General features: G+C 54.5%; 1 protein-coding gene across 1 annotated transcript in view; it reads left to right on the plus strand.

Annotated features, from left to right (window-relative positions):
- Positions 1–9524, plus strand: part of FHIP1B (FHF complex subunit HOOK interacting protein 1B) — a 57304-nt gene extending 47780 nt beyond the window's left edge. Inside the window, exons 10-13 of the mRNA XM_073559717.1 lie at positions 3099–4133; positions 5889–6067; positions 6138–6300; positions 6748–9524. Coding sequence (XP_073415818.1) covers positions 3099–4133; positions 5889–6067; positions 6138–6300; positions 6748–7043 — 1673 coding nt within the window. The 3' untranslated portion in view covers positions 7044–9524. The remainder of the gene's footprint in view (positions 1–3098; positions 4134–5888; positions 6068–6137; positions 6301–6747) is intronic.
- The last annotated feature ends 4884 nt before the right edge of the window (positions 9525–14408 follow it).

Genomic DNA, 14408 nt, shown 5'->3' on the forward strand with positions numbered 1-14408 from the left:
CTATGTACAAGAATATAACTACAATAATACCGCCCCCTATGTACAATAATATAACTACTATAATACTACCCCTGTGTACAATAATATAACTACTATATTCTTGTACATAGGAGCAGTATTATAGTAGTTATATTCTTGTACATATAATACTGCCCCTAACTACTATAATACTGCTCCTATGTATAAGAATATAACTACTATAATACTGCCCCTATGTACAAGAATATAACTACTATAATACTGCCCCTATGTACAAGAATATAACTACTATAATACTGCCCCTATATACAAGAATATAACTACTATAATACTGCCCCTATGTACAAGAATATAACTACTATAATACTGCTCCTATGTACAAGAATATAACTACTATAATACTACCCCTGTGTACAAGAATATAACTACTATAATACTACCCCTGTGTACAAGAATATAACTACTATAATACTACCCCTATGTACAAGAATATAACTACTATAATACTGCCCCTATGTACAAGAATATAACTACTATAATACTACCCCTGTGTACAAGAATATAACTACTATAATACTGCTCCTATATACAAGAAAATAACTACTATAATACTGCCCCCTATGTACAAGAAAATAACTACTATAATACTGCCCCCTATGTACAAGAATATAACTACTATAATACTGCCCCTATGTACAAGAATATAACTACTATAATACTGCCCCCTATGTACAAGAATATAACTACTATAATACTGCCCAATATGTACAAGAATATAACTACTATAATACTGCCCCCTATGTACAAGAATATAACTACTATAATACTGCCCCCTATGTACAAGAATATATCTACTATAATACTGCCCCTATATACAAGAATATAACTACTATAATACTGCCCCTATGTACAAGAATATAACTACTATAATACCGGCCCCTATGTACAAGAATATAACTACAATAATACCGCCCCCTATGTACAATAATATAACTACTATAATACTACCCCTGTGTACAATAATATAACTACTATATTCTTGTACATAGGAGCAGTATTATAGTAGTTATATTCTTGTACATATAATACTGCCCCTAACTACTATAATACTGCTCCTATGTATAAGAATATAACTACTATAATACTGCCCCTATGTACAAGAATATAACTACTATAATACTGCCCCCTATGTACAAGAATATAACTACTATAATACTGCTCCTATGTACAAGAATATAACTACTATAATACTGCCCCTATATACAAGAATATAACTACTATAATACTGCCCCTATATACAAGAATATAACTACTATAATACTGCCCCTATATACAAGAATATAACTACTATAATACTGCCCCTATATACAAGAATATAACTACTATAATACTGCCCCTATATACAAGAATATAACTACTATAATACTGCCCCTATATACAAGAATATAACTACTATAATACTGCCCCTATATACAAGAATATAACTACTATAATACTGCCCCCTATGTACAAGAATATAACTACTATAATACTGCCCCCTATGTACAAGAATATATCTACTATAATACTGCCCCCTATGTACAAGAATATATCTACTATAATACTGCCCCCTATGTACAAGAATATAACTACTATAATACTGCCCAATATGTACAAGAATATAACTACTATAATACTGCCCAATATGTACAAGAATATAACTACTATAATACTGCCCAATATGTACAAGACTATAACTACTATAATACTGCCCCCTATGTACAAGAATATAACTACTATAATACTGCCCCCTATGTACAAGAATATATCTACTATAATACTGCCCCCTATGTGCAAGAATATAACTACTATAATACTGCCCAATATGTACAAGAATATAACTACTATAATACTGCCCCCTATGTACAAGAATATATCTACTATAATACTGCCCAATATGTACAAGAATATAACTACTATAATACTGCCCAATATGTACAAGAATATAACTACTATAATACTGCCCAATATGTACATGAATATAACTGCTATAATACTGCCCAATATGTACATGAATATAACTGCTATAATACTGCCCCTATATACAAGAATATAACTACTATAATACTGCCCCTATGTACAAGAATATAACTACTATAATACCGGCCCCTATGTACAAGAATATAACTACAATAATACCGCCCCCTATGTACAATAATATAACTACTATAATACTACCCCTGTGTACAATAATATAACTACTATATTCTTGTACATAGGAGCAGTATTATAGTAGTTATATTCTTGTACATATAATACTGCCCCTAACTACTATAATACTGCTCCTATGTATAAGAATATAACTACTATAATACTGCCCCTATGTACAAGAATATAACTACTATAATACTGCCCCTATGTACAAGAATATAACTACTATAATACTGCCCCTATATACAAGAATATAACTACTATAATACTGCCCCTATATACAAGAATATAACTACTATAATACTGCCCCTATATACAAGAATATAACTACTATAATACTGCCCCTATATACAAGAATATAACTACTATAATACTGCCCCTATATACAAGAATATAACTACTATAATACTGCCCCCTATGTACAAGAATATAACTACTATAATACTGCCCCCTATGTACAAGAATATATCTACTATAATACTGCCCCTATATACAAGAATATAACTACTATAATACTGCCCCCTATGTACAAGAATATAACTACTATAATACTGCCCCTATATACAAGAATATAACTACTATAATACTGCCCCCTATGTACAAGAATATAACTACTATAATACTGCCCCTATATACAAGAATATAACTACTATAATACTGCCCCCTATGTACAAGAATATAACTACTATAATACTGCCCCTATATACAAGAATATAACTACTATAATACTGCCCCCTATGTACAAGAATATATCTACTATAATACTGCCCCCTATGTACAAGAATATAACTACTATAATACTGCCCAATATGTACAAGAATATAACTACTATAATACCGCCCCCTGCATGTTTGAGTGTAGCTGCTGTAGCACCACCTAGTGATGGTTTTGGGATCTGCACTTCAGTGATTTCTCGTCTGTCTTTGCAGCTCAGGGCAGCCCGAGCATCGACACGTCCTCCGTCCACACCGTGCCGCGCCCTTCCACCCCCTCCAGGATGGGTTTCTTCATGCGTCAGTCTACCCCTGACAGCCCCTCGCACCGCTCCCCGGTCTTCTCCCCTCCGGACCCCAGCAGCCCCCGCCATGGCTCTGTCTCATGGGATGAAGTGTCGGAGCTGGACGGGAATTATCTGGAATACTTGCAGGAGGCTCGGGCCGGCATTAACCGCTGCACCCGCGCCTGTCGTGTCTGGTCCGCCCCCTATGATGGTGAGGAGCCCAGCCCCCGCAGTGTCTCGCCCCCCACCCCTGAGGAGGTCGCCGTGTCCCCCGATTATTTCTCTCCCCCTCCCTCATCCTGCAGGAGCCAGGACAGGGAGCGGGAGTCGCGGCGGCACAGCATTACCCCGCGGACTAAGAAGCGCAGCCTGCAGGAGGAGGAGGGCAGGCACCGCGCTGCAGGATATGATGGCGGCTGCTCCGAATCCTCTCGTGATGGGGTGCCGGTACCTGCCCTTATGAATGGGGCCGTGTCCGAGGAGCAGGGGCAATTGGGGGGCTCGCAGCGGGGGGCTGGGCATCTGGGGCGAACTGATGATTTCGAGATTAAAAAGGTGAAGAGGGAAGACGGAGCGATGAGCAGAGTGGACGGTGCGGAGCAGAGAGCCGGGGAGAAAGCGCCAGCTCGAGGGCAGGCACACCGCTGGGCGGCCACTCAGTGGGACACAACAGACTCTGTGGACAGTCTGATCGACGAGCTGCTGGACCGGGCCCCGGCCGAGACAAATGGGGCCCATGTGAGCATTGAGGTGCTGGGGGAGGAACTGAAGAAAATGGAGGACAGCATGCGGGTGGTGGCCGTGCAGGAGGAGCCAGCAGATGGGCACATGACCGTCCCCCCAGAGGACGAGCTAGAGGGCGAGGACCGCCGGGAATTGGACAACCCAAAGAGCCGCGCCGACTCGCTGACCCTCCTCCTGAGCAGCCCCCTGCGGGCCCAAAATGGAGGCCAACCATACACAGGTGAGCAGACCCGTGATGTCCACCACTTCACAACCCACATCATGCCGGCCTGTGCCTGCCATCTGCCCCCTACCTTGTATGAGGCCGGCCTGTGCCTGCCATCTGCCCCCTACCTTGTATGAGGCCGGCCTGTGCCTGCCATCTGCCCCCTACCTTGTATGAGGCCGGCCTGTGCCTGCCATCTGCCCCCTACCTTGTATGAGGCCGGCCCGTGCCTGCCCCTCGCCCTGTATGAGGCCGGCCGCCCTGTATGAGGCTGGCCCCTCGCCCTGTATGAGGCCGGCCCGCGCCCGCCCCTCGCCCTGTATGAGGCCGGCCCGCGCCCGCCCCTCGCCCTGTATGAGGCCGGCCCGCCCCTCGCCCTGTATGAGGCCGGCCCGCCCCTCGCCCTGTATGAGGCCGGCCCGCGCCTGCCCCTCGCCCTGTATGAGGCCGGCCGGCCCCTCGCCCTGTATGAGGCCGGCCGGCCCCTCGCCCTGTATGAGGCCGGCCGGCCCCTCGCCCTGTATGAGGCCGGCCGGCCCCTCGCCCTGTATGAGGCCGGCCGGCCCCTCGCCATGTATGAGGCCGGCCGGCCCCTCGCCATGTATGAGGCCGGCCGGCCCCTCGCCCTGTATGAGGCCGGCCGGCCCCTCGCCCTGTATGAGGCCGGCCGGCCTGCGCCGGCCCCTCGCCCTGTATGAGGCCGGCCCCTCGCCCTGTATGAGGCCGGCCCGCGCCTGCCCCTCGCCCTGTATGAGGCCGGCCCCTCGCCCTGTATGAGGCCGGCCGGCCCCTCGCCCTGTATGAGGCCGGCCGGCCCCTCGCCCTGTATGAGGCCGGCCGGCCCCTCGCCCTGTATGAGGCCGGCCGGCCCCTCGCCCTGTATGAGGCCGGCCGGCCCCTCGCCCTGTATGAGGCCGGCCGGCCCCTCGCCCTGTATGAGGCCGGCCGGCCCCTCGCCCTGTATGAGGCCGGCCGGCCCCTCGCCCTGTATGAGGCCGGCCGGCCCCTCGCCCTGTATGAGGCCGGCCGGCCCCTCGCCCTGTATGAGGCCGGCCGGCCCCTCGCCCTGTATGAGGCCGGCCGGCCCCTCGCCCTGTATGAGGCCGGCCGGCCCCTCGCCCTGTATGAGGCCGGCCGGCCCCTCGCCCTGTATGAGGCCGGCCCGCGCCTGCCCCTCGCCCTGTATGAGGCCGGCCCGCGCCTGCCCCTCGCCCTGTATGAGGCCGGCCCGCGCCTGCCCCTCGCCCTGTATGAGGCCGGCCCGCGCCTGCCCCTCGCCCTGTATGAGGCCGGCCCGCGCCTGCCCCTCGCCCTGTATGAGGCCGGCCCGCGCCTGCCCCTCGCCCTGTATGAGGCCGGCCCGCGCCTGCCCCTCGCCCTGTATGAGGCCGGCCCGCGCCTGCCCCTCGCCCTGTATGAGGCCGGCCCGCGCCTGCCCCTCGCCCTGTATGAGGCCGGCCCGCGCCTGCCCCTCGCCCTGTATGAGGCCGGCCCGCGCCTGCCCCTCGCCCTGTATGAGGCCGGCCCGCCCCTCGCCCTGTATGAGGCCGGCCCGCGCCTGCCCCTCGCCCTGTATGAGGCCGGCCCGCGCCTGCCCCTCGCCCTGTATGAGGCTGGCCTGTACCTGCCATCTGCCCCTCGCCCTATATGAGTCCCGCCATCTGCCCCTCACCCTTTCATGGCACTGCCCACCCGTGAGCCAGACTTGGTGCCTGTCCTGATGCTCGGCCGGCACTGGGTGTAATCCTCTGTGATCGTGTTTTGCCGCAGGTCCGTTCATCGCAATCCTCTTCGCCAAGCTGGAGAACATGCTGACCAACTCTCTGTACGTCAACGTCCTGCTGACTGGCATTGTGGCCCAGCTGGCATGTCACCCGCAGCCGCTGCTCCGCTCCTTCCTGCTCAACACCAACATGGTGTTCCAGCCCAGCGTCAAGTCCTTGGTGCAGGTGCGGCTGATGGGGCAGCGCCGGCTCCGCCAGCAGCTCTGGGCTCCGCTTATGGTTTCATCTCTTACAGGTTCTGGGCTCAGTGAAGAATAAGATAGAAGCGTTCGCAGCCGCGCAGGACGACTTCCCCATTCTCCTCCTCAAAGCCAAAAAGTTCCTCATCGCCCGGGGAAAGCTGGACTGGGGCGAGGGGCAGGGATCTGTGCCCGCCCTGCGCCGCTCCGACACACTGGGTGAGGTCACCGTGTCTGCAGGGACTGATGCTGCTAAACCGCAGAATAGTGACTGCAGCTCTGGAGGAGACTGGAGGATAAGACACGATGTAACAGTAGAATAGTGAGTGCAGCTCTGGAGGATAAGACAAGATGTAGCAGCAGAATAGTGACTGCAGCTCTGGAGGATAAGACACGATGTAATAGCAGAATAGTGACTGCAGCTCTGGAGGTGACTGGAGGATAAGACATGATGCAATAACAGAATAGTGACTGCAGCTCTGATTGTGTGCCTGGGCTGTGTGTGTTTGCAGCTCTGAGTGAGTTTAGACTTTTGTGCTTGCAACTTGGTGTGTGCTTAGGCTTTCTGCGCTTGCAGTTCTGGGTGTGTGCTTAGGCTTTCTGCGCTTGCAGCTCTGGGTGTGTGCTTAGGCTTTCTACGCTCCTGACTTCTTGTGTCTCCCGCAGTGAAGAGCCGGAAGCCGTCCATCGGAGAGCTGATCCTGCGGCACACTAACAGCCCTACGCGGGCGCGGCAGGCGGCACAGATGGCCTTCCAGCATGTCCGCGACGGTCAGGTTCTCCACGCCCTCTCGGGGACGTCCATCTTTAAGACATCAGCGGAGAAGCAGAACGAGGCGCTGCGGGTGAAGAATGCTGTCTACTGCTCCGTCATCTTCACCGAGTTCATGAAGGAGCTGGCGGCCATCACCCAGGAGCACGTGGTGACCTCGCCGTATCTGCCGCCGGAGGCCGAGGAGTGAGCGCCCACCGATGTGAGAAAATCACGTGGTGTAACCACTCCAGGTGGCCAGGGGTCCGCGCACCTGTGACTGCCCCTTCACCACCACCACCCTGGACCATGCACTGGATCCATTATCAGTGGGCAGCTCTTCTCGGACCAAAATCGCCATCATCTGCGTCACAACCACCAGGGGGCGCAGTTTTTAACTTATTATTGCAGGTGTCTGTGTATATAGCTGTCTGTACATGTGTATATGCCCATATTTATATACACGCTGCCGTATACCGCACTGTGTATGCGAGCCGTTGTGCCCTGCGCAGGGTGGACGGGTGGTCCTGGCCCCTGCGGCAGCTTCTCGCCGTGTGTTGTGCTGTCCGTCAAAATGACTGTGCCATAAGAAACTAGCCACTGTCCTGCCATCTGCTGCTCAGCAGGGGAACTGCAGCGGAGACTCCACGGCGTCCGTTACTGCTGCACCTGATCCAAGATTATAGTCTGTCACGTGGGGTACGGTCTGTAAGTGACTGTCACTGCAGCACCTTAACCTGCAAAAGTAGAGAGGCTGCCACATCGTGACCTTCACTCCGCTCACCTCCAGAGCGGCTGTCACATCGTGGCTCGCGCTCCGCTCACCTCCAGAGCGGCTGTCACATCGTGGCTTGCGCTCCGCTCACCTCCAGAGCGGCTGTCACATCGTGGCTCGCGCTCCGCTCACCTCCAGAGCGGCTGTCACATCGTGGCTCACCTGCGCACTGCATGCCCCGGGGTTGGTGTGTCTGCGAGTCCGATGTCGGCACAGTGACTGTTTCCAATCAAACACACATCAGAATTGTGAGTGCAGCTCTGGGGGTGACTGGAGGAAAATACATGAGCGGGGCTGTGATGTCACACATCGATCTGCAGGTGCGCGGAGTCTCATTGCGGCTTTTTAGTGAATGATTTTATTTTTTTTATTTCGATTGAATTTGAGATTGACAACAATGATCCTGTATGAATTCTGTCTCCAATCAGATGGTACAATCCTGATAATTTATCTGGACAGTCCTCACCTATGATCAGTGCTGGAGTCTGTGCAATCTGTCTGGTCTGTACAATCCCGGGCTGTGCGCTCTGTTTGCCACTGTTGGCGGTTGTTTACATTGCCTCCTGTAGACGAGGTGTCGGCGCAGTGGTTGACGCACGGTTTGTTGCGATTTTTGCTCTTTCACGAATCGTGTGTGATGTCTGCGCGGACTGGACGCTCGCTCTCTGCGCGGACGCTCGCTCTCTGCGTGGACGCTCTCGCTGTTTTGCACATTTAGCTTTCTATTGATTTTTTCTGTTGCCAAATAGATCGCACCCGGCTGCTGCTACATCAGTCAGGCTTTCTGCATTGGGTAAGCAGTCGGGCTCCCCGTGTCCCGGCAGCAGTGATGCTTAAAATCGGGTTGGCAGCCAGGCTCCATGTATCGCATCTGTGGTCACACTTCAGATCGGTAAAGGGTCGTGCTCCCTGCGTTAGGGGCGGGGGTTGGGTGGGTGGCCTGGTTCCTTGGGGTGGGTTAGGAGTCAAGCTCCCTGTTAGGGGCAGGGGGTTGGGTCAGCGGCCGGGCTCACCGTATCGGGGGTTGTGCTCTCTGTGTTTGGGGCAGGGGTTGGAGGTCGGGTTGGTGGCTGGCCTCCCCAGGTTGGGTCATGTTCCCTTTGTCAGGTGCAGGGGTTGGGTGGGTGACCTGGCTCCCGAGGTCGAGGGTCTTGTTTTCTTGATTCGATCGGGTCGGCGGTCATGCTCCCTGTGTCGGGTTGGGTCGGGGCCTGTGCTCCTTGTGTTGCACCGGGGTTGGGTCGGCGGCCTGGCTCCCAGGGTCAGAATTTGGGTCGGTGGCCAAGCACCCCAGGTTGGATCAGCAGCCAGGCTCGCCGAAGGCAGAAGTTAGGGTCGGAGGTTGGGTCGGTGGCTGGGCTCCCTGTGTCGGGGGTGGAGCTTGGATCAGCAGCCTAGCTCCCAGGGTTAGAGGTTGGGTCGGTGGTCGGGTCAGCAGCCTGGGGTCGGAGGTTGGGTCAGGGGCTGAGCTCCCAGGTTTCGGTCAGAGGTTGGGTCGGTGGCTGGGCTCCCAGGGTCAGGGGTTGGGTCGGTGGCTGGGCTCCCAGGGTCAGGGGTTGGGTCAGTAGCTGGGCTCGCAGGAGTTGGCGGTCAGGGTGGAGGGTCGTGCTCATCTCGCTGCATGTTTCTTTGTTTTAATTATTTTTTGCTGTAAGGGCTAAAAGGGAATTAAGGTGTCAGGCTCCGCTCCATCAGGATCCGCTCCGTCCGGTTGTCACCCGTCTGCACCACGCTGTCCTCCCCCCATACACGATGGCGTCCTCGCCGCCTGTTGTGCACTGCCAGGAGTCGTTGCCCTCTGCAGCCGTCGCTCTGGGGGTGGTTATAACGAGGGGTCACATGACCGGTCGCGCTGCTGCCTTGACACTGACCTTTCGTGAGGTCCAGATGACGACGTCCAATAAATCGTGTCAATGATCCCTGTGTGGTTGTGCCTCTCGTGTTGTCGTCTTGGCGCCTCCCTGAGGACCAGCCATACCAACCAAGGAGCTGCCAGCTTACATTTGGTTTGGATATATAAATCTGATTGGTTGTTTTGTTTAACTCCTCCTCCACATGGGGCGTAGTTAGCAGCAGCTCCCAGTAAGATTGTAGTTTCTAGACAGCCAATCAGATCGCATGTTTCATCTACCACCCTGCATAGGAAATAAGTTAGCTGGCAGCTGATAGGTTGCGTGATTCTCCTCCACGTTGGTCGCTGTGTTGAGGGGACATCTTGGGCACAGACAACCACCTTGTGCTCCATCTTCACTGACCACCATGTCTTGTGTAGGGGCGCCAAACATGAGGCGACTGGAGGAGCCACGAGGAGGAGTGTGAGGACGGGGCCTCCCTGTGTTGTGGCCCCGGTGGAGGAGCTCCGGGCCTCGAATGCTCAAGCAGGGTCCTCTCTACACTGTGAGCGGGCCTCAGAGCCCAAGACCACGTTTCTGGGAGGATTGAACGCCTTTCTGACCATACACACCTGGCACCAGGTAACCATGGAAACGGGGAGGGAGAAAACTGCTGCACAAAACCAAATGGGGGCCCGATATCTGGGGGCCACACGGGAAGTAAAAAGGTACTAAAAATCCAGGAAAACGTGGTCACCTTCACTCACTGATCTATTGTAACGAGCCGTCTGCCGTGAGCGGAAACGTCCCCGATGCGTTGTAACGAGCCGTCTGGCGAGAGCGGAAACGTCCCCGATACGTTGTAACGAGCCGTCTGCCGTGAGCGGAAACATCCCCGATGCGTTGTAACGAGCCGTCTGCCGTGAGCGGAAACGTCCCCAATGCGTTGTAACGAGCCATCTGCCGTGAGCGGAAACGTCCCCGATGCGTTGTAACGAGCCGTCTGCCGTGAGCGGAAACGTCCCCGATGCGTTGTAACGAGCCGTCTGCCGAGAGTGGAAATGTCCCCGATGCGATGTAACGAGCCGTCTGCCGAGAGCGGAAATGTCCCCGATGCGATGTAACGAGCCGTCTGCCGTGAGCGGAAACGTCCCCGATGCGTTGTAACGAGCCGTCTGCCGTGAGCGGAAACGTCCCCGATGCGTTGGAACGAGCCATCTGCCGAGAGCGAAAACGTCCAAATGCGATGTAACGAGCCGTCTGCCGTGAGCGGAAACGTCCCCGATGCGTTGGAACGAGCCATCTGCAGAGAGCGAAAACGTCCCCATGCGCTGTAACGAGCCATCTGCCGTGAGCGGAAACGTCCCCGATGCGTTGTAACGAGCCACCTGCCGTGAGCGGAAACGTCCCCGATGCGTTGTAACAAGCCGTCTGCCGAGAGCGGAAACGTCCCCGATGCGTTGTAACGAGCCGTCTGCCGTGAGCGGAAGCGTCCCCGATGCGTTGTAACGAGCCGTCTGCCGAGAGCGGAAACGTCCCCGATGCGTTGTAACGAGCCGTCTGCCGAGAGCGGAAACATCCCCGATGCGTTGTAACGAGCCGTCTGCCGTGAGCGGAAACGTCCCCGATGCGTTGTAACGAGCCGTCTGCCGTGAGCGGAAGCGTCCCCGATGCGTTGTAACGAGCCGTCTGCCGTGAGCGGAAACGTCCCCGATGCGTTGTAACGAGCCGTCTGCCGTGAGCGGAAACGTCCCCGATGCGTTGTAACGAGCCGTCTGCCATGAGCGGAAACGTCCCCGATGCGTGGGAACGAGCCGTCTGCCGTGAGCGGAAACGTCCCCATGCGCTGTAATGAGCCATCTGCCGTGAGCGGAAACGTCCCCGATGCGTTGGAACGAGCCGTCTGCCGAGAGCGGAAACGTCCCCATGCGCTGTAGTGTGCCGTGAGCGGAAACGTCCCCGATGCGTTGTAACGAGCCGTCTGCCGTGAGCGGAAACGTCCCCTATGTGTTGTAACGAGCCACCTGCCGTGAGCGGAAACGTCCCCGATGCGTTGTAACGAGCCGTCTGCCGAGAGCGGAAACGTCCCCGATGCGTTGTAACGAGCCGTCTGCCGTGAGCGGAAACGTCCCCGATGCGTTGTAACGAGCCGTCTGCCGTGAGCGGAAGCGTCCCCGATGCGTTGTAACGAGCCGTCTGCCGTGAGCGGAAACGTCCCCGATGCGTTGTAACGAGCTGTCTGCCGTGAGCGGAAACGTCCCCGATGCGTTGTAACGAGCCGTCTGCCGTGAGCGGAAACGTCCCCGATGCGTGGGAACGAGCCGTCTGCCGTGAGCGGAAACGTCCCCATGCGCTGTAATGAGCCATCTGCCGTGAGCGGAAACGTCCCCGATGCGTTGGAACGAGCCGTCTGCCGAGAGCGGAAACGTCCCCATGCGCTGTAATGAGCCGTGTGCCGTGAGCGGAAACGTCCCCGATGCGTTGTAACGAGCAGTCTGCCGTGAGCGGAAACGTCCCCTATGCGTTGTAACGAGCCGTCTGCCGAGAGCGGAAACGTCCCCGATGCGTGGGAACGAGCCGTCTGCCGTGAGCGGAAACGTCCCCGATGCGTTGTAACGAGCCGTCTGCCGAGAGCGGAAACGTCCCCGATGCGTTGTAACGAGCCGTCTGCCGAGAGCGGAAACGTCCCCGATGCGTTGTAACGAGCCGTCTGCCGTGAGCGGAAACGTCCCCGATGCGTTGTAACGAGCCGTCTGCCGTGAGCGGAAGCGTCCCCGATTCGTTGTAACGAGCCGCCTGCCGTGAGCGGAAACGTCCCCGATGCGTTGTAACGAGCCGTCTGCCGAAAGCGGAAATGTCCTCGATCCGTCTGGCTCTGTAGCGATGGGTTAGGGGGGTGTCGGGCTCTAGCGATGGGGTTGAGGATGTTTGGATCTGTAGCAATGGGGTCGGGGGAGTGTGTCTCTAGCGATGGGTTTGAGGGTTGTCGGTCTCTGGCGAGTGGGTCGGGGGGTGTCTTTCTGTAGTGATGGGGTCGAGGGTTGTTGGGCACTGTAGCGAGTGGGTCGGGGGTTGTTGGGCTCTGTAGTGAGTGGGTCGGGGGCCATCTGGCTCTGTAGTGATGGGTCGGGGGGAGTGTGTCTAGCATTGGGGTCGGGGGTTGTCGGGCTCTGTAGCGAGTGGGTCGGGGGGTGTCTCTAGTGATGGGGTTAGGGGTTGTCGGGCTCTGTAGCGCAGGGGTGTCTTTCTGTAGCGATGGGGTCGCGGGGAGTGTGTCTAGCGATGGGGTCGGGGGTTGTTGGGCACTGTAGCGAGTGGGTCGGGGTGGTGTCTTTCTGTAGTGATGGGGTCGGGGGTTGTTGGACACTGTAGCGAGTGGGTCGAGGGGTGTCTTTCTGTAGTGATGGGGTCGGGGGTTGTTGGGCACTGTAGCGAGTGGGTCGAGGGGTGTCTTTCTGTAGTGATGGGGTCGGGGGTTGTTGGGCACTGTAGCGAGTGGGTCGAGGGGTGTCTTTCTGTAGTGATGGGGTCGGGGGTTGTTGGGCACTGTAGCGAGTGGGTTGGGGGGTGTTGGGCACTGTAGCGAGTGGGTCGGAGGGTGTCTTTCTGTAGTGATGGGGTCGGGGGTTGGGCACTGTAGCGAGTGGGTCGGGGGGTGTCTTTCTGCAGTGATGGGGTCGGGGGTTGTTGGGCACTGTAGCGAGTGGGTCGGGGGTGCCTTTCTGCAGTGATGGGGTCCGGGGATGTTGGGCACTGTGGTGAGTGGGTCGGGGGTTGTTGGGCTCTGTGGTGAGTGGGTCAGGGGCATCTGGCTCTGTAGTGATGGGGTTGGGGGGTTTCGGGCTCTGTAGCGGGGGGGTCAGGGGTGTTGGGCTTTGCAGTGAAGGGTCACAGGGTGATGGATGCTCTTTCTGTTGTCGGGAACGCTCACTCTGAACCCAGACAGCGGATTTGCTGCCTGAGGGAGGAGTGGGGACCTGTGTGACTGAACCAGATGTGCCCGGCCTGTGACACCTTTCGCTACCACCCCAACTACATCGAGCACTGCCTCCTGGAGCCCCCCTGACCACCTGATCCTAGGATAGCAGATACCCCGCCGCAACCCAGGACACGGTGTGTGAGGAAGGAACGTAGAAAGCACGAAGAGGAAAAAGCACACGATGGCCCTAATCTCCGTACACTGACATAATTGCCCCCGTGTGCCCCGAGCAAGGTCTCCTCAGCAGTCACTGCAGGAAGACGATCATCTTATCAGCACCTGACCTGAGGACTTATGAGCCTCCTCCTACTTAAAAAGGTGGTGGGCTCACAATGACTGTTTAGACCAAGTCCAGGCGCTGTTCTCTCAGTCTCCACCCCCCTCTTCTGTGATTGACAGCTCCCACTTCATAGAGGGAAAGTGCAGAGAAATGATTGGCAGCCGTGAAGGACCGAGCGCCTGGAATTGGTCTGAACAGTCGTCATGTGCTGACAGATTCTCTTTAAATGGCTGATAACGGAGTAATAGATTGCAGTCTACTACTATAGTCAACACCAAGCTTCATTCACACCGTCCTATATATAATATATACAATAAAAACACTATAAAGCACATTACACTAAACCGGATATTGTACAAGACACTGAAGCAATAAATACCTACTGGTCCCGCTGCCTTACCTTACAGCCTCCCCCTTACACCACCACATTCACACTACAACATACCTAAATACAACACAATATACTATATTAACAAAACATTTTTTTGTTTATATAGTTTTTTATTATTTTTTTTACTATAAACGCACACCTACACTATCCCGCCACCTCTGATCCAGCTCTGGCCACAAAGTTCAGGAATTCTCCGAGCTAGGATCCAGGCCCCAAAGTTTTTCCAAATCGAGGTCTGGGCCAGGCTTTTGAACCCACAACCCCCCAGCCAACTTAACTAAGACCCTCTATTATACACAATATATGCAATATATACATA

The sequence above is a fragment of the Dendrobates tinctorius genome, unplaced genomic scaffold (assembly GCF_039654945.1).
Source record: "Dendrobates tinctorius isolate UK_male_01 unplaced genomic scaffold, ASM3965494v1 ptg000273l, whole genome shotgun sequence".
NCBI lineage: Eukaryota > Metazoa > Chordata > Amphibia > Anura > Dendrobatidae > Dendrobates > Dendrobates tinctorius.